The sequence below is a fragment of the Tupaia chinensis genome, unplaced genomic scaffold, assembly GCF_000334495.1.
Source record: "Tupaia chinensis unplaced genomic scaffold, TupChi_1.0 Scaffold000423_1, whole genome shotgun sequence".
In the NCBI taxonomy this organism is placed as follows: domain Eukaryota; kingdom Metazoa; phylum Chordata; class Mammalia; order Scandentia; family Tupaiidae; genus Tupaia; species Tupaia belangeri.
Window position 1 is genome coordinate 8,587,440 of NW_006159928.1, and position 26,433 is coordinate 8,613,872.

At 37.6% G+C, this 26,433-nt stretch overlaps 1 protein-coding gene across 1 annotated transcript in view; it reads left to right on the plus strand.

The window, feature by feature from the left end:
* The window catches only part of CFAP54 (cilia and flagella associated protein 54), a 347,206-nt gene that overhangs the window by 46,084 nt on the left and 274,689 nt on the right, over positions 1-26,433 (plus strand). Inside the window, exons 10-15 of the mRNA XM_014590242.1 lie at positions 8,876-9,057; positions 9,147-9,312; positions 11,165-11,250; positions 14,143-14,277; positions 16,041-16,191; positions 21,677-21,753. Coding sequence (XP_014445728.1) covers positions 8,876-9,057; positions 9,147-9,312; positions 11,165-11,250; positions 14,143-14,277; positions 16,041-16,191; positions 21,677-21,753 — 797 coding nt within the window. The remainder of the gene's footprint in view (positions 1-8,875; positions 9,058-9,146; positions 9,313-11,164; positions 11,251-14,142; positions 14,278-16,040; positions 16,192-21,676; positions 21,754-26,433) is intronic.

A 26,433-nucleotide genomic window follows, 5' to 3' on the forward strand; every position in this document is an offset into this window, starting at 1 on the left:
GATTTCTCGCTTTCTGTCTCTCTGTCTTTCTCTGTCTGTTATTATTATTATTATTATTATTATTAATTTGCCAGAGAGTATGTGCAACTCATTGGAGAAAGACAGGAGGAGAGAGAGAAGACCATGTGTCACCTTATGGAGCAAGGTCACACCACAATCCCTTTTCTCCCACTTCTCCCTTCTTGCAGGATTTTGGGTATACATGCACAGGTGCCTGGCATGTCTTTCAAGCAGTTGACCATGTGGGATCCAGCTGCCTTAACCACCAAGCCACAAGCTGACACTCATGGGTAGTTTTTACAAAGAATATTTAATATACTATTTCAAAATTATTTTATTTAACTTTGTTTATTTATTTGCTTTTAAAAATTTGACCAGAGAGGGACAGAGTGAGAGAGAGTGAGAGAGTGAGAGAGTGAGAGAGAGAGAGAGAGAGAGAGAGTGAGAAAGCAAACTGACAGGTCCAGGACTCAAACTGCAGTCAGCCATGTGGGAGTCCAGTGCCCTTAATCACCATGCCACCTGCTGGCCCTAACATACCATTTTTGTAATGCCATATTATATTACCTTGATATATTTTTAGAAAGTTCTGTTTTCTATGTATGAAATAATTTTATTATGTTTCTACAAAATAAAGTGATTTCAATATATATGAAACATATTTTCTAAACATTTCTGAGTTTGTAGATTAGTTTTTGCCATAGGGTGGGTACCATTATGCTCTGCAAATCAGTCTTTAGTGTATGTAAATAATTTTGACTTTCAAAAATTTATTTTAGGGTATTATTAATTCAGACTCCCATGATCTACCACTTAGTGACCTATTCAACAAATATTTTTTAAGCACTTGCTATGTGAAAAGATAGACAAAGATTACATTCTGGTGGAGAAATTACATAATAAATAAATAAGCAAAATAATTATAGCCTGTGATAACTATTAAGAAGGAAATAAGAGGAGGGTAGGATTTGAATGAGTTATATGAAAATCCCTTAGAATGTTTTTTGCACATAGTAGACCCTCATTAAATATTAGCTATTATCATTTATTTATTTTTTATTGGAGAGGTTTTTTTTTTTTTTTTTTTTTTTTTTCTGCTATAGAGCACGTGCACTCGCCAGAAATACAGAGACAGGAGACAGAGAGACAAAAAGCAAGAAATCACCCTCCAAGGGGGATGGCCATGCCACAATCCCTTCTCCTCCATTTTCCTCTCAGGATCTTGGGCATGCACGCACACATGCCCGGTGTGAGTTTAAGTCACTGGATCCAGGACTCGAACCGCGGTCAACTACATGGGAGTCCAGCGACATAGCCATTATGCTAGCTGCTGGTCCCTATTTATTTTTTATTTTTCCATGTGACAGTATAGTATTATGTGCTTATTGTGGCCTCAAGTATGACACAATTTAGAAAAGACTAACTAGCAGTCCTGGCTTTTTGAATGGCCTTAGAATAATGGGTAGGATTTGATTGGACAGAGAGGAGTGAGGAAAACATTCTAAGTAAAAAGACCAGAACTGGACCAGCAGGTGGCATGGTGGTTAAGGCCCTGGACACTCCCACATGGCCAACCATGGTTCGAGTCCTGCACTTGGTGGCTTGCTTTCTCTCTTTCTCTTTCTCTCTCTCTTTCAGTGTCTTGTGTCTCTCTCTGGTCAAATTAAGACAAATGAATGAATAAAGAAAATTAAATAATTAAAAAAAAAGAAAAGACCAGAGCATAATCAGAAGGTTACCCATGCACAGTTAGAGCAAGCAAAGTTGTAAGGGGATACTGAGAAATAGAGCTTGACTGAGCTAGGTGTATGACATTGGGAAATTAAAATACATCCATAGAGCAGATTTTATAGACACTGTAGTATTTAGAGGTAAACAGACTGTCATGTCATTCAGATTTTCGTCTACCTGACAATTTTTAAAAATTATTTAATTTAATTTATTCATTCATTTATCTTAACTTGACTAGAGAGTGACAGAAAGAGAGAGAAAGCCACCAGGTCTGGGACTCGAACCATGGTCGGCCATGTGGGAGTGTCCAGTGTCTTAATCACCATGCCACTGCTGGTCCCATCTACCTGACATTTTGAAAGATGGTATAATATATCTTGTGTAGTAGATGTACCATAATATGTCTAATATTTCATTACTATTATTTTAGTTTCCAGGTTTTTCACTGTTAAAAGTATAATGCAATCTCTATCTCAGGTATACTATTTTTAAGTTTCTTTTACTTCCTGTGGAAGAATTCAAGGCTTAATATTACTGAATCAAAGGATGCAAACACTTATTTTTCTTGACTTATTTTGCCTAGTTGATTTCAAAATGGTTACTCCTATTTTCAAGATGACAACCTGTGAGTAGCAATTTCACAAAAGGCTATTGTCATTTTGATATGTTTCTATAAACTCTTTTTGGTAATTTAGATTTTACAAAATGGCTTTTCATTTTAACTTTGTTCTTTGATCCAATTTTTCCCTTGTATTAATGTTTACTCTTTATATTTCCTTTATTTGATGGACTAGCTTTCACAATGTTTCACTATTTATCTACTAGAGATTTTAATTTTTAAAATATATTTGAATAAGCTCATTATTTTATAAGTATTAATATTTTGCTTGTCATACTTGACAGCTCATTGGTTTTCTTATTGCTTTAGCTTTAATTCTTTTTCATAGATCTATTAAATATTTATAAGAATTTATGTTTAAAATTTTTTACTTAGTATTCATCTACAGCTCTGATAAATATTTTATTCTACTTTATGCTGGGTTTTCTATGAAAATTTTAAACACAATTTTACTCTTTAATCCGTTTGGGTTTTATCATTTTGAATACTTGTAATTATTAGAAAGTTCACTTACCACTTTAAATACATATATTTAATGCTCTGTTTAAATTTACAATAAAAAAAATCTTAGAAGTAACCTTTACCTTTTTTGGAAGGAGAGAGGGCAGGGCATGAAATTCAAGTTTTATAGGGGTTTTTAACATATCAGTTGACTTACAGATTGAAAAGGCACAGATGCTAATAAGTAGCAAATCTGGTATGTAGAGTAAAACAGTCCAAAGCAATTTCAGTCCCAGCTTTGTTTTTTTGTTTTTCTAACTTTGTTTCAATGAGAAGGAAAAATAAAGGAATTACAGGAAATATGATGTCTTCTAGCTAGACAGAGATTCTAGAAAAGTCAGCTAAAGCTACTGCTCTTATTTCCTGGCATCTAAATGCAGAGAACAGCCCATCTGTCAGAGATAAGAATGAAGTGGGGGTAAGTCAGCTATAGGTCCTGGTACAAAGCACAGTGGCTAGCTTATTAATATACAGCTGATACCTCTTCCTTAGAGTGAACCATCACGACCAAAGTTATTCATATTATAAAATATCATTTCTAATTTAGACCTGAGGACCTTCTGCATTAGAATTTCCTGCAGTGCTTATTAAAAATATTCACCCAGACATTGGATTCTCTGGAGATTTGGTTTTGCATCTAAAAAGCACCCCTAAGTGATTCTTAAGCTACCGAAGTTTGAATGTCAGTTTCTTAAGGCTGTAATTAAGAAACTATAAAGCATATGGAGATTGATGCCAGCTTAATTAAAAAGACCATAATAAACAGCTTTCTTATCCTGGCTCAGAAACACAAACAGAGAGAAATAGCAACGTTTCTGATGTGTTGGCAGTAAGACATAAATTTTAAAGGAGTATAGAGTGACATTTCAAAAGATGGAAACCTTAAAAGTGGTCATCTCATTGTTGGACTGACCATTGTCTCTTTTAGCATAACTTACTTTTTTTTTTGCCTTATAATATCTTTAAAAAATAGACTGATTTTTTTTTTTTTTAATTCCAGTTGCCATGGCCACGTACCATCACAGAACGACTGTTAGAGGAAATGTTTGACAACACTGCATCCCAGTTTCTGGCTGTCTTGGAAGCTCTTTCTGATTCAAACAGGCGAATATTGCAAACTGGACCTGTTGTTACAGATGAAGTGGAAATACGTGATGTTGTCTCAGAACTCTTTATAGCAGGAAAAGACCTTTTAATAAGTAAATAAGATGTAAAAATATAAAATATTTTTTCTAGCTTGCTATCAGGTGCATGTGCTCACCAGACTGAGAGCGAGACAGAGAGAGAGAGAGAGAGAGAGAGAGAGAGAGAGAGAGAGAGAGAGAAAGAAAGTGAGAAACCATCCCTCAGGGAAGATGACAATACTTCAGTCCCTTCTCCTCCATTGTCCTCTCAGGATTTTGGACATGCATACATAAGTGCTCACTGTGATTTTCAAGCTACCAGGTCTGGGACTTGAACAGTAGCATCGGCCATGTTGAATCCAGCCACTTTAACCTCCATGCCACCTGCTGGCCCAAGATAGCATTTTATAGTAGACATGAATAAGAAAAAATTTAGGATAGTAGTCTACATGTTAGAAACTAATATCCAATTTATATTAATCTTGAATTCAGTGACCTTTCTAAAGTCAATTGATAACGCCAATAGTTAGTAATTAAAAAAAAAAACTGTGTACACAGTAATTTCTGAGTAATGACAGTTATATATTGTTCCAATTCTTAATATTTACATCTCTTGTTTCTCGCATTTCTTGACTTACTGCACTGACTAGGATTCTAATAACACATGGAGAGGAAGTGGTGATATCAGACATCTTTGTCACATTTCTGATCTCAGATGGAAAGCTTTCATCATTTTCTCTTTAGTCAAGATATTTGCTGAAGGAATTTTATAGATACTCTTTTTCAGATTACTCCTGAATTGTTAAGAGTATTTATTTGTTTTTAATCTCAAATTATTGTTGGATTTTATCAAAAACCTTTTCTGGATTTATTGAGATTTGCAGAATTGATCAAATGGCTTTCTTATATTGCCATTAATGTGGTGACTTAAATTGATTGCATCTCTAATATTTAATCACCCTATATTTCTTGAATAAATCTAATTTGGAGGTAAGGATTAGCCTTTCAATACATGACTTGGTTTGCTAATGTTTAATATTTCTACTTGTTTGTTCATGAGACAGATTTTCCTTTTTTTGAATGTCCTTTTTCAATGTTCCTCTCAAGATAATGCTAGCTTCATAAAATAAGTTGGAAAGTATTAATATATGTCTTCTTTATTATATGGAAGGGGCTCTTTTTTTTTTTTTTTCCCGTCAGGTGTTATTTCTTCCTAAATGTTTGGTTGAATTTATTGGTGAAGACATCTGGACTTGGAATTTCCCTTGTGGAAAGATTTTTAACAACAAATTAATTTTTTATTTGATATAAAATTATTGAAGTTTCTTTTCATTCTTTAAATCTGCTATCAGTTCGGTAACTTGTATTTACTTTGACAATTTTCTGTTTTATCCAGTATTTTAAAAATTTCATAAAATTGGGACCAGCAGTTGGTAAAATGGCTGTGTCGCTGGACTCCTATGTAGTCTACCATGGTTCGGGTCCTGGACCCTGTAGCTTGAACGCGTCAGGCGCGTGTGCATGCGTGCCCAGGATCCCAAGAGGAGAATGGAGGAGAAGGGATTGCGGCATGGCCATCTCCCCTGGGGGATGATTTCTTGCTTTTTGTTTCTCTGTTTCTTTCTTTCTGGCTAGCGTATGTGCCCTATAGCAAAACACCTCTCAAAAATTTTTTTTCATTATGATCTTCTTAATGTCTGTAATTTAGTGGTGATATTTTCTTTTTCATTGCTGACATTGTTCAGTTTTCCTTTTCTCTTATTTGATCAATTTCACCAGATATTTACCAATTTCATTAGTCTTTTCAAAGAAATAATATTTGACTTTGCTGATATGTCCTGTTTTATGAGGGGCTCTTCAAAAAGTTAATGGAAAATATGAATTATGAGAAAACTATGCATGATTTTAAACTTTTTTTATTAAAATAAACTTGTATATTAATTCTGGTTTCCATGAACTTTTTGAAGTATCCTTCATTTATTTTTTTAAGAACTATTGTTTAATTGTATTTATTCATTCATGTATTTAAATCTGACCAGAGAGAGACACACACAGAGAGAAAAGGAAAGTGAGAAAGCAAGCCACCAGGTCCAGCCTCAAAACCATAGTCAGCCATGTGGGAGTGTCCAGGACTTTAACCACCATGCCACCTGCTGGCCCCTGAAGTGTCCTTCAGTTCTTTATTATTTTCTTTCTTCTTCTGTCTTGGCTTTGCTTTGCCAATTTTTATTTATTTACTTATTTAGTTGTAAAAATCAGGAAGTTTAATGCTGATGTAGTACTGTTTTCTAACCCATGGTCCATATTTAAGTTTTGGCACTTGTCCCAACAATGTCCTTTGTAGCAGTTCTCTTTTTCTTTGGGCGGGAACAAGTGTTACATTGACTTGTAGCACATAATTGCCTGGGTCCCTCCAATGCAGAAGACTCCTCAGCCACTTTGTCTCTGATTTCCATGGTGTCTCAGGGGCATATAGACTAATTGTTTGTAGACTGGCCCTCACACTGGATTTCTCCGATGGCTCCACACACCTAAAGTAGGCTTTTGCATTCTGGGAAGGAGCATCACAGAAATGTGTCCTTAGTGTATCTGAGATCAGCCTGTGGTGTCAGCTGGTCCTGTGTATGTTGGGGTGAACTCTGGCCATTGGTTAGGTTGATGGCTGCCAGGTTCATTTAATAGTTAAATTTACATGTTTTTCAGCCACACTACTGTCTGGGCCCTCTAAATTTTTGTATTTGTGTTCATATATATAAACTCTAGGAACTTCAGAGTAGTTTAGCTGGTTATAGTATTTTCCTTGTATGTTCGTTCCTTTTAAAATTAAATGTAAATTTAAAATATGTAAAAAAAATATGACAAATGAAAAAAAATTTGAGAGACCAGCAGTTAGCGTCATGGTTATGTCGTTGGACTCTTATGTAGTTGACTGCGGTTCGCATCCCAGACCTGGTGGCTTAAAACTCACGCTGGGCGCGTGTGCATGTGTGCCCAAGATCCCAAGAGGAGAATGGAGGAGAAGGGATTGCGGTGTGGCTGTCCCATGGCCATCCCGCAGTCTCTCTCTGTCTGTCTGGTGAGTGCACACGCCCTATAGCAAAAACCTCTCAAAAAAAAAAATTTTTTTTTTGATACTTTTCCTTAGTCTTGTATATAGTGTTTCTGTTGAGAGGTTTAAATCTTATTGTTCTATAGATTAAGTTTTTACAGTTTGCTCTTTCTTATGGTATTTTTTACATTTCATTCTACTGGGTCTAGAGGTACTGTGAAGTTTTACATTGTTCTTTAATTTTTCATGTTATTCTTTATTTCTTCCCTACATTTAGTTTAAAAACATCATTCAAGGCTTCTGTTAGACAGATGTTAACACTTCTACAATCACCTTCCGTATCTTATTTATTTTATTTTCATTTCTTTGTTTCTTTGTGTTGCCTTCTGGGAAGGCCCCCCAATCTAGTTTTCCAGGTCACTATTTTGTTCTTGGCTTCTCTTTGTTCTGTTCTTCCTATCTCTTGAAATGTTTGTCTCAGCAATGATATCCTTTACACTTAGCCCCCACTTGGTTCTTTTTCACAGCAGCTCAGTCTTGCTTCGTGGTTCTAGATAATCTTCTCTCATTTCTCCAAGAGAATCCTTGTTGTACTTAGATTCTTGTTCATTCTGTTCCACTTTTCTGCTTCCTGTGGGAAAGGATGCATCAATTTATGGTTTTCCTTTGAAGATATTTGTGCTTTTAACTTGCTTCCTTCAGGAGATTACATTTTGTTGCTTTAGAACAATCAGCTGACTTGGCTACAGTGATCACCTGAGAGGAGGGATAAAAGTTGAGATCTTGTCTCTACCGAGTTTAATGTGCACACACACACACACACACACACACACACACACACATCTGTGTGAAGCCAAAGAACTTCTGGTGCTGCAGTTTGAGCTCATCTCTTCATAAGAGTATAGGTGGTCAGATGAGAATCTCATTTTCTTCTTTTACCTAAACCTCAAAATTTGCCACTATTTCTCATTAAAATGGAAAGAACATTCCTCCCCTTTCTTTTCTCATCTTTAAGCTTAATCTCTCCAAGAGGTCTCTTCATCTCATATTCTTTTTTCAGCTTCTTCCCCACATGTCTTCTTAGAACAACCAGATTTATGGAAGGAATGGTCTGCTTTTATTTCCTATTCTATTCTTATATGTTAGACAGTATCTTGTCCTAGCACTCTTTTGCAAGTGTCAGAGACAACCTTCTTATTGCTTAGTCCAAGGATCACTTTTCAGTCCTTTTTCCCTTTACTCCCTGTAGTGTCTGTTATCATTCTTCCTTCCTTCCTTCCTTCCTTCCTTCCTTCCTTCCTTCCTTCCTTCCTTCCTTCCTTCTCTCCTCCCTTCCTTCCTCTTTCTGTCTTTCTTTTGTCAGAGGGTGCTTGCACATGTCAAGGGGAGGTGAAAAGTGAGAAAGCACCTCCCGTGGAGGATGGCCATGCCACAGTCTCTCCTCCATTTCTCCCTCCTTTCAGGATTTTGGGCACACGCGCACATACATCTGGGATGTGTTTCAAGCCACTGGGTGCAGGACTTGAATCATGCAGGTGGCCATGTGAGATCCAGCTGCCTTAATGGCCCCACCACAGGCTGGCCAGACTACTTCTTTCTTTCTAAACACACTTCTTTGGACCCTTTCCCCTTCTGTTAAATGTTGGTGTTTCTTTTCATCTGTCCTGGGCAGTGGTACCTTGCCCATGGCTGATCCTATCATTTCCTATGGATAGATAATAACCTAACAGGAGTAATTGTGTCTCTGTCTTTTCCATCATTGCCCGAGTGCCTGGCAGTGTCTGACAGCTAATATGTAGTAAATATTTCTTTGCATAAATGGTGACACAAAACCTTTCTTTTATTTTCTAGTTTCAAATACTGGTGCCAATGGGATGCTTAATTTTCCCAAAACATCTCTTTTGGAACTTATAGTAGAAAGAAAAAATGTTATTTCTATGGATGCTGCTGTGAAATTTGTCAAATTGGCTTTTACTTACGAGGAATGGAGTTTATTTGAATCATCTGCTGGCCACCTTATTTATTTTCTCCAGGTAATATAGGTAAAACCATTAATTCACTTTCATTTTGTTAAAGTGATGTTGAATTACTAGTGTTAACTTGCGGGATATACTTCTCTAAGAATCAGGATGATCCAGCATCAAAGAAAGCAGAGAAGGATTTAACGCTTCTAATTGCCATAGAACCACTAATCAACACGAAGAGAAACAAAGGTTTAATCTTTCCATTGGAAAACTATAAAGAAGGACAGTCAGCTCAAATTTGTTTTAAAAAAATTGCTTTTCAGGGTGAGTATTTATTTTCCTTTTTGAAACATTAAGATAGTTCTATGTGATAACATATATGCTCTTTATTAAAAATTAATTAATTAAAAAAGAAATTAATTAATTTGGTGAGAGCGAAAGAGAAAGTGAGAAAGCAAGCCACCTGGTCTGGGACTTGAAAACTGCAGTTGGCCATGTGGGAGTCCAGTGCCTTAACCACTATGCAATCTGCCAGCCCCTATTATTTTGATTATTTTTGATTTGCTATAGAAATGTGTGCTCTCCAGAGAGATACAGAGAAAGAGAGAGATAAAGCAACCTGCTAAGCCTGGGACTTGAATACGGTCAGCTGTGGGAGTCCAGTACCTTAACCACCATGCTGCCTGCTGGCCCCCAAAATATGCTCTTTACTGGTAAAATGAAAGGAAAACTGCTGAAGGTTGAGGGAGCAAGAGATATCAAGGTCCTGAGGCAAGAGTGTGGTTGGTTATTGAAGGAATGGCAGGGAGCATGTGTTTCTGGAGTATACTGATGGGGTGGAGTTTGTGAGTATGGTCAGAGAAATGACTGGGCACCAGATACTGCAGTTCTTAAGCCTTGAAAGGATGCTGTATTTGACAGTTTTTCTTTTTTTTTTTTTTTGAAAGGATGCTGTATTTGATTCTGAATGACAGTTTTTCTTTTTTTTTTTTTTAAGAGAGATTTTTGCTATAGGGTGTGTGTGCTTGCCAGAGAGACATAAAGCAAGAAATCACCCTGGGGGGATGGCCACGATGCAATCCTTTCTCCTCCATTCTCCTCCTGGGATCCTAGGCACACACACACACACACACACACACACACACACACGTGCACCTAGTGTGAGTTTTAGGCTGGTGGAAGTCCAGCGGCGTAACCATTACGCCATCTGCTGGTCCCCTGAGTGACAATTTTTTTTTTTTTTTGGAAGAGGTTTTTGCTATAGAGCGTGTGCACTCACCAGAAAGACAGAGAAATACAGAGAGACAGAAAGCAAGAAATCACCCCCAGGGGGGATGACCACACTGCAATCCCTTCTCCACTCTCTTCTTGGAACCTTGGGCATGCATGCACCCGCCCCTGGTGTGAGTTTAAGCCACCGGGTCTGGGACTCCAACCGTGGTCGACTACATGGGAGTTCAGTGACATAGCCATTACGCCAACTGCTGGTCCTCTGAGTGACAGTTTTGAGCAGAGGGGTGAGGCTTTGTTTAGCGGCTGGCTTGTTGGGGTAAGTGAGAGAGCAGCAGGGCAGAGACTCAAAGGGCAGGTCATCAGTTCACTTTAGTAAGGGAGATTTGCTAGCCTCTTTTCAACATGTTTTCCAGTTTTTCAGCAGTGTTTTTCATTCTAGGATTGTTCAAGTCTTAAAAGTTATTGTGTATGTAATTGAAAATCTACAGAGTCTATTTCTTAGGCCAATGAGAATTTAATCGAATTTCTTTTTTTTTTTTTAATGTTTTGCCATCATTTTAGGACATTACATAGTTTCAGAGTTGCAGTAAATAATTTGTACCAACTAATGAAACATTTGTCTTCTAGTAGTTTCTGAACAGATATTTTTATTATTTTTCTGTCAATTGTCATATTTTATATACCTTTTAATGTTACAAGCTTCTTGGATTTCTTTGTGGACATAGTTGGCATACATATTGCAGCAACATGATAATAGTATATCTCAGTTGGAGTGGAGTCACTTGGATTCATTTTAACATAAAAGCATTTAGGTTGTCTTATTGACGTGATATTTATCCAGACATCTGTGCACTTTTGTAGAATTTGTGTTTCTGTGTTTTTTCTATTTGAAATTTTGCAACTGATTCTTTTTGTTTAATTTTCCTCTGTTTTATGAATTTAGATACTTGTATGAAGAACTGTGGATATTCAGAAGATATTTTCCATTTGGCAGCAACTTTATATTACTGTGTCTCCGCCTCTCCTCAGGTAGAACTGCAATTTTGGATTTTTTTTTTTTAGGTTTTTGCCATAGCCCCAGTGTGTTTGTTAGAGACAGAGAGAGGGAGAGTGAGAAATCATCCCCCAAGGGTGATAGTTACACTGCCGTCCCTTCTCCACCATCTTCCTCTAGGGATTTTGGGCAAGCACATACATATGCTCCATGTGATTTTCAAGTCACTGGATCCGGAACTTGAACTATGGTCAGCTATGTGGGAGTCTAGCACCTTAACTGGACTGCTGGCCCCTGGATGATTTTCAATAGTGTGGAAAGAGGTTATTATGCCTAACTTAAGGCCAGATTAAAATATCACAGGAGTTGTACCTTGCTAAAATATTGTTTATTGATCAGAGTACAGGACTGAATTATATCATGACTTGTAATTTTGTGTTGTTTTTCATAATTGTTGTTTTGCCTCTCAGTCTGTTCTGTTTTTGGGAAATTCCTAGGCTAGCTGTATTTCTAATTATGAAGGAAATGAGGCAGTGGTTTAAATGAACAGTTTAATATACTTAGCGAGCTACTGTTTTTTCAGTCCATGAGAACAAAGCCTGGTTAGTACTGGTTAGTATGTCACTTTGCACAGAATGGCCAGTAGTTAGAAATGGCTTATCTAAGGTATGAGTGTTCAGGCAAAACTAGTACAGTAATCCATCCTTCCTTCCTTCCTTCCTTCCTTCCTTCCTTCCTTCCTTCCTTCCTTCCTTCCTTCCTTCCTCCCTCCCTCCCTCCCTCCCTCTCTCCTTCCCTCCTTCCCTCCTTCTCTCTTTCTTTTTGAATTGCCAGAGAGAGACAAAGACAGACAAATGGGGGTGGGGTGGGGAGAAAGGGAGAAAGCACCCCTCCCAGTGGGGCATGGTCACATCACAATCCCTTCTCCATTTCTCCATCCTATCAGGATTTTGGTCACATAAGCACTTGTGCTGGTATGTTTTGCAAGCCTCGGGGGGCTGGGATTTGAACCGTAATCAGCCATGTGAGATCTGGCTCCCTTAACCACTAAGTTCAGGGCCAGCCTTGGCACTGGTTTTAAAACTGAATTCCAGGGATTCCTAGGACTTCTTTGAGGTTTTTCAGGAGCCTAGCTCTGAATAATGACACCCTAGCCTGCTTTTATTAATTTTCTATATATTAGTTGGGGTTCTTATAGAATTTCATTAGAAAATTTGGCTTTATTGTTATAAAAAAATGATTGAAGAATTGAAGAACCACAATAGAGCATTGTATTAACTTTAGCGCACTTAAATGAAAGGCAGCAGGGACTTCAGATGTCCTGCTGTTATAATACTTTTTATTTTTGGGGGGTTTATTAGAATATGTTATAACTGGTGCTAGGTATTTCATTTTCAAAAGAAAGGTATTTGTCAGTAAATGTAATTATTATAGTAGGACAGCTAAAGCAAAAAAGTAACAACCAGGGCTTAAAGGCAAGGAGCTTTATTTTAACCACAAATGTCATAGCTCAGCTTAGGTCAATTTAATAAACATTCATTATCTCTGTTATATTCTCGAACATTGTACTAAAGTCCTTTATGTGCAAAGTATGTCTTAGAGCTCAAAGTTTTGTATATCTTAGTCACAAGCTCATTACCTTTGTAGTTCAGTTATAATAAGTAACTTTTGCTTTCTTTTGAAAGGGTCAAGTAACCTTGATTTAATAAGAAACATTTTCATCTGGATCATCTATTGATGATGTGCAGTGTGAAGTTCTGTTTGGTTTCTCCCTTCCCTTCTTGTGTATATTTCCTTCCCAGCTCCTCTCTCCCTGTCCAATGACTAATTCTTGAACTCTTTTCCCAATCCTTTATTATTTCAATGGAAGAATTTCTTTTTTCTTCCTTCCTTCCTTCCTTCCTTCCTTCCTTCCTTCCTTCCTTCCTTCCTTCCTTCCTTCCTTTCTTTCTTTCTTTCTTTCTTTCTTTCTTTCTTTCTTTCTTTCTTTCTTTTTTATTTTTTTGCCATAGGGTGTGCACGCTTGCTGGAGAGAGGCAGAGAGAGGGAGAGGGAAAATGAGAATTCAGCCCCCAGGAGGAATGATTACACTGTAATCCTTTTGCTTTCATTCTCCTCCTAGGATTTTTAGATGTATATGCATGCATGCACACCTGGTGTGATTTTCAAGTTGCCAAGTCTGGGACTTGAACTGCTGTCAGTCATGTGGGAATCCAGCACCTTAATCATCATACCACCTCCAGGCCCTTTAATGAAATAATTTTAAAAAGAGAAAAGTGTACACACACACACAACACACACGCCCATATTAAAGTTAGATGAGACTCATTGGCTTACACACTTGCCTAAATATGTTTGGAGCTTTTTTTTTTTTTTTTTTTTTTAATTTTCCCTCCACAGGCAAAGGAGCACCGAGTGACTAGGCAGTGGTGCAGTGGTAACACAACTGGACCCACATGGGACAGGTCCTAGGTTCTCATCCCACTACCTCCCTGTGCATGGTAGACATGCATTTGTGTGCCCATGATCCAGGGCTGGGGGTAGATAGTGGCCTGTAGGTCCTATTGAGGGTACCTGTTTCTCTGTGTCTGTTGTTCATGGAAGAAATGGTTGGGTAAACTTGGGAAAAAATTAAAAAAAAAAAAGGAAGACAGAATATTTCTTGCCAGAGAACTCTGCAGTTGGTCTACTTGAGTTTGAATCTATTTATCTGCTATTTTCTAGTCATTTCATCTTGGGAAAACTCTCCTTGTGCTTCTATTTGCTGGTGCTTAGAGTGGGGATGATGGTAATAGTGCTTGTCTCATAGGTTATTATGGGATTAAAGGAGTTGGTAAATGTAAAGCTTGTGGAGAATTGTCTGGCACACAGTAAGTGTTCTATATAAGCTTCTTATTATTCATTTACTTTATCACTTTTGTTTTCAGGATGCTCTGCCTGATAAAGAAATCGTCGTGGACATGATAATGTTCCTTTGGCAAAAATGCAAATTAGGAATTCAGCGGTTCCATACATCCAGAAATGACTATGCGAAATTTACCCAGAAAATTAGTACTAACAAAGTATTCTTTTCTGTTTCCTTTTACATGGTTCTGTTTTTGTCATTGCTACACATTTTAAATAGAAATTTTCCTTATTTACCCACTTGCATAACTACCATCATTTGCATGTTTATGTACTAAGAAGGTATCCTTTGTGGTGCTGAATAAGCCTTTCTTTTTTTTTTTTCCAAGAATTGTTCTATTTATCTTTATATATTTTAACTTGACCAGAGAGGGACAGAGTAAGAGACAGAGAGAGAGGGAGCCGGGGAAAGTGAGAGAGCAAGTCACCAGGTCTGGGACTTGAACTGTGGTCCGCCATGTGGGAGTCCAGTGCCCCTAACCACCGCATTACTTGCTGGCCCCCGAGCCTTTCTTTTAACATGTGTTCCCTGCACTGTGCCCCAATCGTGTTTACTTTGGGAAGCGGAAAAGTGTTTCAGGTTTTTAAGGAAGGAATAAATATAGGGGGTCTGAAATAAAATGACCTTGAATAAATTCACTAAGAAGATTAATAATAGAGAATACAAATAAGTAGACAATTTCAGGGTGTTTTCCCCCTGCAATAATATATTTAGACTATTTAAAAGGACTATTTCATGGGAAGGAGAACGTTGGGCATTTAAATATTATAATATGGAAACTAAGGAGAAAATACTTTAGAAATAACAAGTACAGGGGGATTGGCAGGTGGCGTGGTGGTTAAGGGTGCTGGACTCCCACATGGCCAACTGCAGTTTGAGTCCCAGACCTGGTGGCTTACTTACTCATTCCCCCCACCCCCCTCTCTCTCTTGCTCTGTCCTTCTCTAGTCAAATTAAAAATAAATAAATAAATAAAGTTAAATAATTATTTAAAAGAAAAAAAAAAGCAGTAACAAGTACAAATCCTTTTTGCTCTGGGATTCTGAAGCCTCCTAAGATTAACTACATTAGAATGCATAGGTGGGATTTTTATCATATTCTCTGTTAGGTAATGATATGGAACATAAATGTCACTTTATCATTGTAAGTCCCAAAGTATGATGGTTGGTTTTATGTACTAAGCTTTGGGGATGTAAGCAAGAAAGTCTATTTTTGAGGCTTGTGGTATGGAGATTGATATGCTTATGTACACCTCACTAATTTAGAGCACTTTGATAGTGATCATAATAGCTATTTCAATGGGAGATTGAAAAGTTTTGAGGATACAGAATATATTGAATAATATATGACAATAATGGGTCACAATTTTGTTTGTTTCTTTTTTAGAAAGAGATTTTTGCTGTAGAGCATGTGTGCTCATCAGAGAGACACAGAGAGACAGAGAAATAGAGAAATAACCCCTTGGGGGGATGGCCACCTTGCAATCCTTTCTCTTCTGTTTTTCTCTTGGGATTTTGGGCACACACATACATGCGCCCAGCGTGAATTTGAAGCCGCTGAGTCCAGGACTTGAACTGCGGTCGGCCATGTGAGGGTCCAGTGACAGAATCAATATACCATCTACTGGTCCCAAAAGATCATAATTTTACCATGACACTTAGAGATAAGCTGACTATAAACTTAAGTGAATCTTCTTTATACATTTATGCAAACAGATTGATTATTAAATATAATTTTTTAGTATCCCTGTTCTTTAATTATTAATGATTAAGATGAATTAATAAGGAGGGAGTACCTGTATGACATTTCCATAAGATTAGAAGGTGGAGATTTCCAGGAAGTACTAATTTTTGAAAAATGTGACTCTTTCTACAATGTGATATACTTTAATTGATTTTGCTGTGTATTTTCTCTTTTTAGTGGGTTTATCTTCTGTGGCAGATAAATGAAGTAATTCTCTGCTATAAAATGGAAGACATTGACATTGTGGTGGTTTCAGAGGTCACTATACGATTAAGTGAAATATTGGAGTCTTTAGGAAACCCCAAAAGAAAATTTAGAACATCTCAAGGTAAAATAATAGATGAAGAAGTAGGAGGTGTGTGTATACACACACACACACACACACACACACACACACACACACACACACAGGAGTACATTAGTATCAATTAGAATACAAGATAACTTCTGTTCCTGGAAGCTTATTGTTTCAATTTATGCTTCATTAATCATTTGTAATTATAGGGAGACCCAGCAGTTAGCGTAATGGCTATGTTGCTGAATTCCCCTGTAGCTGACTGCGGTTTGAGTCCCAGACCGAGTGGCTTAAACTCATGCCAGGTGCGTGTGCGTGCATGCCCAAGATCCCGAGAGGAGAATGGAGGAGAAGGGATTGTGGCATGGCCATCCCCCCTGGGGTTGATTTCTCGCTTTCTCTCTCTCTCTCTCTCTCTCTCTCTCTCTCTCTCTCTCTCTCTCTCTCTCTCTCTCTCTCTCTCTCTCTCTCTCTCTGTCTTTCTGGCGAGTGCATGTGCCCAATAGCAAAAACCTCTCAAAAAAAAAAAAGAAAAAAAATTGTAATTATAGATAAATAATAATATAGGGTTAAGCAAGTGGATATCAAGAAAAGTGCTTTCTGATCCGCCATCTGCAGTGGGACTGCCACCAACATGTAGATTTTTGTAAAAGCGCTTGAGATTGAACCGTTGGAACAATAGAAAATCTAAAAGCCAAAATCCAGGATAAGGAAGGAATTATTTCTGATCAGCAAAGACTGATTTTTGCTGGCAAGCAGTTGGAAGATGGACGTACTTTGTCTGACCACAACATCCAAAAGGAGTCCAGGAGTCCACGCCTCAGCTTGTGCTCAGACTTCGTGATGGTGCTAAGAAAGAAGTCTTATATCACTACTAAGAAGAATAAGCATAAGAAAAAGAAGGTTAAGCTAGCTGTCCCGAAATACTGTAAGTGGATGAAAATGGCAAAATTAGTCTCCTTCATTGGGCGTGCCCTTCAGATGAATGTGGAGCTGGAGTTTTTATGGCCAGCCATTTTGACAGACATGACACATTATTGTGGCAAATGTTGTCGGACTTACTGCTTCAACAAACCAGAAGACACATAACTTTTTATGAGTTAATAAAAGAAATGAACTAACCTTAAAAAAAAAGGAAGAAAAGGTTATATGGTCTATGATCGAATGGTAGGCCACACAGTCTTTGCCTCACTCATATATTCCTCTTCTCTGTCCTTAGTTACTTGATGCTTTCTTTATCCCCCTCTCATTTTCCCTTCTCTTCTCTGCGAATTTCCTTCTTTCTCATCTCTCTAATGAGCGAACACTTTTTAAAGGAAGAGAACATACCTTGGTCTCAGCTCTATTCTTGGAACCACCACAGAGCCGGAGCTCAAATAATTAACTGCTCAATGGATCAATATCCTTCTGCCTTTTAGTTCCTTTTTTTGGGTAGTTTTTGCTGTTGGGCACCTTCACTATCTGGAGGGGCAGAAAGAGAGACCCAGAGAAATGGAGAGAATGAAAAAGCAGCTCGTAGAGGGGATGGACATTCTGCAGTCCCTTCTCCTCCATTCTCTTTTTGGGATTTTAGGCACACATATACATGTGTCCAGCATGTTTTTCAAGCCAATGAATCTGGGACTTGAACTCTTTTAAATTTCCTCCTCTTAAAATTCTTGTTTATTCATTTATTGTTTCCCCCTTTACCCCTTTCTTCTTGTGATCTATTTTGTTTTATTACCTACACACTCTTCTAATCTCCCTGTCACCCCCTCTTTTTTACCATTTTTCCTTCCTGAAGATGCCCTCTCTCATAGAATGGCATTATGCTCTGACTTTCCCATTCTGTTTCCTGTCTGCTGTTGAAGCCTTGGCCTATCAGTTAACCTGCACAAGTAGAGAGTGAGATGGGGTGTTGCAGTGGGCATTTCACCCCATTTACAGAGTATGGATGGCATTTGGAAGACTGTAATAAAGTCATTGCTTTCCCAGAGACTCACGAAACAGGCACTGCCTGTTCTCTGTTGTTGAGTATAATTTTTCAGATGGAGTTTTAGAGCTGTGGTTCTCCAACTTTGATTGATATCAGTCTCATCTGGGAACTTGTTAAAAACGCAAGGCTCAGGCTCTGTCCTACTTCAGCGAGACTGGATCTTTCTAGTCTTTATTAGCTTCCCAGGTGAATTTGATTCACATCAAAGTTTGAGAACCACTGATTTGCCCATCTAACATTCAGTGGCCTGAAGTTGTATTTTTGAAATGCCCTTTCTAAAAGCACATTTTCCTTTTTAAAATATTTATTATATAGAATTTCAAATATGGAGAGATGAACTAAGGCATGGTGTATGCATCATTCAGACCAATCATTATCAATGTCTTCCCAACCTTGTTTCATCTCCTCCTCTATTACCTACCTCCTCCCTGTCTTGGAGTGTTTTAAAGCAGATATCATGTTTTTTCACTAGCAAATACACCTCTGTGTGTGTGTGTGTGTGTGTGTGTGTGTGTGTGTGTGTTTGTGTGTGTATCTATATATCTGCCTAACATAAAGGGTTTTTTTTAAACAACATTAGAATGTCATTATTGTTATACCTTACAAAATTAGTAATAATTCCTATGTTCCTAATAGTGTTAAAATGTCTCTTAAAGTTGGTTTGTTCCAATCAGAATCCAAACAAGTCCACATATTATATTTTTGTAATATGTCTTTTAAATCTTTCTAGTCTCTAGCAGTTCTTCCCCTTTTCACATTTTTCAAGCCATTTAGCTTTGGAGGAAACTGAGTCATTACCCTGTAGGACTTCTCATATTCTGGGTTTGACTGTTTGCCCCCTTATGATATTACTTAGGCTGTTTCTCTTTTTTGTTTTTTGAAGAGGCTTTTTGCTATAGGGCATGTGCACTCACCAGAAAGACAGAGTGAGAGAGAGAGACAGAAAGCAAGAAATCACCCCGCAGGGGTGATGGCCACGCTGCAATCCCTTCTCCTCCATTCTCCTCTCGGGATCTTGGGCACGCATGCAAATACGCCTGGCATGAGATTAAGCCACCAGGTCTGGGACTTGAACCGTGGTCGACTGCATGGGAGTCTAGTGACATAGCCATTACACTGACTGCTGGTCCCATTAACTTGTTCTCTAACTAGATCTAGAGGCTTACTTTGACTCAGGTGCTATCGTGTCAAAAAGAATTCTTACAAGTATCTTATATTTTGGCAAGAATACTGTATAGGTGGAGCTTTTAACTCTCTATTGCATTGTATCGAGAATTACATTGTACAACTTTCATCTGTCATTGAGGGAGTAGGGCTGAGAACCCAGAAAGGTTCCTAACTTCTGTCATTCCTTTGTATTTATTATGTTGAATTCTTTGATGAAGAACTTAACTCATCATCTGTTATGTGACCCTAATTATTTTTGAGTATGTGATGGACATTGTATTTGCTAAGTATTTTGTAGAAATCATTGGGCCTTTGATGATGTTTTCTTCTAGAGAAGATTAATTCTTGCTTTTACAATTTATGTGAAAGCACTAAAACTGTAGAATTCTGTCACTCCAATTTGAGACAGTAAGATATTTTGAAGCTGAGATGCCTTTTCTTTGAAGATCTACTATCAGTTCATTTTAGTGCTTTTAGGAGGCAGCCCGTTTTGGCTTCTCATCATTGGTGGGTCCTGGATACTAATCCCAATTGCTTTCACCCGTTAAAGCTGTCAAAAATTTTACTCAGCTTCTCAGCTTCTCTCTCAAATTGACATAATCTCCCAGTGGAAAAAGCTGAAATGCCATTCTATAACCTCTGGCCTTCCTTCCCAAGATCTTGGCCCCATATTTATTTATTTATTTTTATCACTATCTTAGCTGCCCCCCCGCCCCCCCCCCAAAAAAAAAAAAAGGAAAGAAAAGAATGAAAAAGAAAAAGCATTTTCTGTCTTTTCTCCTTCTGGGAGAACTTTTCTAGATTACCTATTACTATTACTAGAAACACAAGGTCCAATGATTACTTTTTAGAAAAGTCTTGTAGGAACCAGCAGATGGCATAATGACCATGTCGCTAGACTGCCATGTAGGTGACCATGGTTCAAGTCCCGGACCCTGTGGCTTAAACTAGGCGTGTGTGTCTAAGATCCAGGGAGGAGAATGGAGGGTTGGTGATTTCTCACTTTCTGTCTCTCTTTTTTCTGGTGAGCTCATGTACCCTATAGCAAAAACCTCTCCAAAAATAAAAAAGAAAAGGAAAAAAGAAAAAAATGAAAGAAAAAGCCTCTTATCCAATTTTATTGTTCTGTTTACTAGTTACTTTTGAGAAACTGTTACTTTATCCTGTATAAATATTAGTATGCTAAATACAATGCAAGGTATTGATTCTTTGTTTAACTATTTCATTTCTAATGAACTAGTCAGTATTGGAGCATAATTCATTTTCAGACTTAAAACTTCTATATTATGTCGTAGAGGTTGTCCCTATTTAGAGGTATAAATTCTTACAACGTTTCTAGAAATGTTATTTTCATTACCTTATTGGCACATAAAACAAAATACCAGTCATTTTTCTATGTTAGTTATGACAATCTGCCTCAAGATGTTTATTAGTCTGTTTATTAAGTAATACATTGTTTAGTTTGAATTATTAAATACCTTTTAAGATAGGAAGCTAACATTGCCATATAAATATTTATAATTTATATTTCACTGAATCAAACTAGCTTTCTCTGATATTTTTCCAAGTTCATAAGGCTTCTATGCTATTATTTTTTGAATGCTTTTTTTTTAATTATTTTTTTTTTTAGAGAGATTTTTTACTGTAGGCTGTGTGCGCTCCCTGGAAAGACAGACAAAAAGTAAGAAATTGCCTCCCTGGGGGAATGGCCATGCCACAGTTGCTTCTCCTCCATTCTCCTCTTGGGATTTTTGGCACACATGCACACTTGTCTGGGGTGAGTTTTAAGCTGTCGAGTCCAGGACTCAAACCATGGTTGACCACGTCAGACTCTGCTGGTCCCTGAATGCTTTTAAGTGGACTTTGTAGATCAATCTCTTTACCATGATATAATCTTGTTGATAAAAGATCATTTATTTATTGGGTGGTAGGGAAAGTCATGACACATTTTTGCATAGAAAAACATAGAAAAATGTGTCATGACTTTTCTGATGACCCAATAGTTAGTATGCTGTATTGCAAGATGCTTTTAAATTGGCTTGTATAAAGAAAAAAAATAATTACCGAACAGAAACAATTTATTTAGTCAAATATTAAAAAACACTGAAAGCTTTTTTGGTAAAGTCTTTTTTTTTTATCATGAGTAATTAAAAATAACTATAATCATGTTTGAAAAATGATAATTCATTGCTACATTTCTGTTTTTCTCTTTCCTCCTTTTCCTTCCTCTGGTCCTTCCTTCTTTCTGCATGTTTTGTCCTCTCTCCTCTTTACTCTTCTTCTAACTGTATTTTCTTAATTTTCTTCTTCTCTTTCTTCTCCCTCCCTCCCTTTTTTTTTTTTTTCTCTTGCACTGTTTTTTCTTTCTTTTTTCAGATATAATTTTAAGAAAAGGGACTGATGAATTCTTTGGGACTCCAAAAGGGATTTCAGAAATTCTTCCAATATTAAAGGTATTACAACACATTTTAGAAAATACAGTTTAAAAGATGAATTTTAATTTAAAAATAATATCAAGAATGTAAATGTATAACAGTTAATTGTAGAAATGATTTTGAATATTTAGAATTTAAGAATTTATGGTTTCTACATAAATTATGATTTACAAGAACATTCTTATACCTTTTGTTTTTTCTCTGAAAAAAAATCCTATCAGCTTAAAAATAAGGTAATGTGGGGCCAGCAGGTGGCGTGGTGATTAAGGGTGCTGGACTCCCACAGGGCCGACTGCAGTTCAGGTCCCTGACCTGGTGGTTTGCTTTCTCACTCTCTCTCTCTCTCTTATCCTGTCCCTTGCTGGTCAAATTAAAAAAAATAAATAAAGATAAATAAAATAATTCTTTAAAAACAATAAGGTAAAGTATCTCGAAAGGATTTATACTTTCGTTATTACTGACATTTTGGATGTTTTGGGATTCATAGGCTTATCTATAAAGGATGTCCTACTTAGCATATTTACTCGGAGTAAATTGTTCCTTACCTGTTTAGAATGTACTTAGAACAGTCTCTGGTGTGTAGAAAGTTCTCAGTGAGCATTACTTAAGAGCAAAAAAGGAGAGGGGAAAATAATTGGCTAGTCATCTTTATTGTGCTTATGATATTTGAATTATTTCTGTACAGTGTGGGTTGTGTACAGATATGAATAGAGTCTGGGGAACTGCCTCACACAGATAACAACATTCATTTATTTACAGGCAAAATCAAGAGCAGCAGGTTTCAATCTCTGTCCTATGTGATGCTGGTGCTCTCCTTCGGGAAAGCATGTCATGGTCAGGAAACCCTGGGCGATGCTGGGTTAAACACAATAGGTTTTTTTTTTTTTTTTACTATGATACCTCTCAGAGGCATTTATTTGTTTGTGAGCGTTGTAATTTTCCAATGAGCTGATAGAGAACACTGTATGTTTCACTATTTGAGAATAAATTCCCTTTAACCTACTATGGAATACCTACTTAGGATACTGTTGTTTCATGGACCACAGTTGAAAAATACTTTTTCAGAGAGGAAGGCAGGAAACTCTGTATTTTGGCTCGTCTGATTTAATTCATAAACTATAATTTTAAATTACAAAAGTAGTATTAACATTTGAGGATGTGTTTTTTTTTTTTTTTGGAGAGATTTTCACTGTAGGGCGCGTGCACTCGCCAGACAGACAGAGAGAGACATTAGAGACAGAAAGCGAGAAATCACCCCCCAGGGGGGATGGTCGCGCCGCAGTCCCTTCTCCTCCATTCTCCTCTCGGGATCTTGGGCACGCACGCACACGTGCCCGGCGTGAGTTTTAAGCCACCGGGTCCGGGACACGGACCACGGTCGACTACGTGGGAGTCCAGCGACATAGCCATTATGCTAACTGCTGGTTCCCAACATTTGAGGATGTTTTAAGATATAAAAAATGAAAAAGATCTGTAATTTTTGTATACTGATTTAGATAGTTTTCTTTCTTCTGGTTTCTTTTACTTTTATAAAGCATAATAGCATTCTGATGTTTTTTTCTTTTTAAAAATTTGTCAGAGGACTCATGTGTTCACCAGAGAGGGACAGAGAGAGAGAGAGAGAGAGAGAAGAGAGGAGAACATGAAAAAGCACCCTCCCTGGGGCATGGTCATGCCACAGTCCTTTCTTTTTCATTTATCACTCTTTTCATGATTTTGGGCACACGTGCACATGCAGCCAGTGTGATTTCAAGTCACTGCGTCTGGGTATTGAACCAGCAGTTTGCTGTGTGAGATTCAGCCACCTTCACCACCAGGCCACAGGCTGGCCTCCGATGCCTTTTCTTAATATTATTTCATAAATCTTTCCCTGTTGCTAAATGTTAATCCTCATAATTACCATATTTTCTTTGAAAACTCCACTTGAACTATATGACCTAAAATTGGGCTTGTAATAAAGACTCATTTTCTCATCTGCTAGTTTAAGAAACAAAATATTACTAGTCCAGACGGAACTCACCTCCACTAATTTCTCCTGAGCACATTACGTTGCCCTCTACCCCCTAACCCTCCAATTCTCCCCACCCTTGAGTAACTGGTGTCCTAAATGCCGGTGATGATAAATCTCAGGTGTCTGAACCCACTGTTGGCCACGTGGCTTCCAGCACTGCAGTTTACTTTGTTACTAACTGTGCTACCAAGCTGAGCACAGAAGCAGGCATTCTTAGGCAGCCTGGAGTAATGTTTTGCCTGTTTAAAATTCATGTAAGTAGTGTTGTACTATGTTTATTCTTCAGCTTGCTTTTTACTTTTAGCATTGTGTTTATGAGAGTCACTGAAGTTGATTCACATACCCATAGTGTTCATTTTTACTACTACACCCAATTTGCTCAGTCTCATAGTAAGTGGTAAAAGCAGGCATTTGAACCTAGGTGTTTTACCTTCAAAGTTTGGGTTTTTAGCCACTATCCTGTGTTGCTCTTGATTAAAAAAGAAGTCTTGAAGCTATTTTTTTATAAAATATATTTTTCTGGGGCTGGCAGTTAGTGTGGTGGTTAAGGTGCTGAACTCTTACATGGTTGATTGTGGTTCGAGTCCTGGACCCTGACAGCTTGAAATCCTGCTGGGCATGGAGGAGAATGGAGGAGAAGGGATTGTGGTGTGGTCATCCTCCCTAAGGGGTGATTTCTCACTTTCTCTCTCACTGTCTGTCTCTAGTCAGCACACCTGCCCTGTGGCAAATACTTAATAAAAAAGGTTATTTTTCTAATACATAGCTATAAATAACTTTAGCTTATCTTTAATACAGTGCAGTCATTTCCTACTTTTTTTTTTTTTATGTGACAGCCCTTTGAAATATAAGAACAAGTGCTAATTTAAAGTGTTATTTTGGGCCAGCAGGTCGTGTGGTAGTTAATGTGCAAGATTCCTGTGTGGCCGATTGCAGTTCCAATCCTGAATCCAATGGCTTGAAAATCACAAGAAATAAATAGATAAATTAAAAAATAAAACATAAAGTGTTATTTCTTCTTTGAGGGGTCTTCAGAAGCTCATAAAAAATGAATATTATGAAAGAAGTGTGCATGAATTCCAAGGTGTTTTTTACACCAAAACATGCACCTACTTTATTTTTCCATGAAATATGTATTTTAAAAATTTTGCCAGGGGCTGCATGCATTTGCCAGAGAGAGACAGAGAGGAAAAGTAAGAAAGCATCCCCTCATGGGGAAATACTTACTCTGCAATCTTTTCTCCTCTCTCTCTCCCTCCTTTTGGGATTTTGGGCATACACACACATGTGCCTGATGTGGTTTTCAAGCCATTGGGTCTGGAATTCAAACTGTGCAGTCAGCCATGTGGGATCTAGCTTCCTTAATCACCATGCCACAGGGTGGCTTGAATTTTTTTAATTGCCAGAGAGCATGTGCAGAGAAAGAGAGAGGAGAAACTCTCCCTCCTGTCAAAATTTTGGGCATCAAGCACATGTGTCTGGAATATTTTTCAAGCTAGTGGACAAGGATTTGAAGTGTAGTCAGCTATGTGGGCTCTGGCTCCTTTAACTACTGGGCCACAGGACTAGCCTTTCCATGAACTTTTTAAAGTACCTTGTCAAACTCATTATAATAGATAAGGTCTAAGAAATTGGGAATCAGTCAAGTATTGTTGTGAATGTACAGTAGAACTGGGGAGTTCATTTTAAATGTACTTTTCCAAATTGGAAGATGAGTTTTTATCATCTAATGATGTTTGAGGGAATATGAGTTTGAGTTCTTGATGCTGTATTGTGTCTTCTGAAGAGAGCTGGAATGAGAAATCCTAAATTCGGAAGAGAGTTTGACCCATGGAAGTGGTTGAAGAGGCGTAATAGCCGTCTGCCAATGGTTTTTCTAAGGATCACTTATGGTTCTTAGGAAACATGCAGCTTTCTATTTCTCACTCCAGACGTACTGAATCATAATTTCAGGTGTGAAGTTTTTAGCAGTTCCTCGGGTAGATCTTAAGGACACTAGAGTTTGAGAATCACTGTCTTAGTATTTTGCACTTGTTCTTTGAAGAGTCACAGGGTAGGAATTAAGAATACCAGTGGAAGTTACAAAGTGCTAGCTTTTAGTATGAGATGGAAAATTTCTGGCAATTAAGTCAACAAACAAAAGGGATTTCTTAGGAGGTGACTTTTTTTTTTTTTTCACAACAAAGACATTAAAGGCCATTTAGTTTCTATTACTATCTAAATTAGAAAAAAACTCACCCTCTTCTCAAGACGATGTACAGTCACTTGTTGGACATTCCTCTAAATAAATACACTAAAGAACTCACAAGAAAGTAATGTGAACTTCAGAGGTCAAAATAGAAAGGGAACTGAAAACCAGAATGGTAAGTTTATGGGCCAGTGTAGTAATAGATGGATGGGCAGTTACACAGAAGCTTAGATTTTTATAAAGTTTATTTACTTATTTTGAGAGGGAGAGAGAGAAAGAGAGACAGAGAGAGAGAGAGAGAGAGAGAGAGAGAGAGAGACCCCATGCCATATTCTTCTTTTAGCCCCCCAGTTGGTCTGTATTATGGGGATGTGTTCAGTGAAGTCCCAGGATGGAAACCCTGGGCCTTTCCTACATGGGTCCAGTTGAGTCACTACTATACTATCAGCTAGTCTCAAAGCTTAGTTTTAAAGCAGAATTTTTTTCTTTATTCATTATA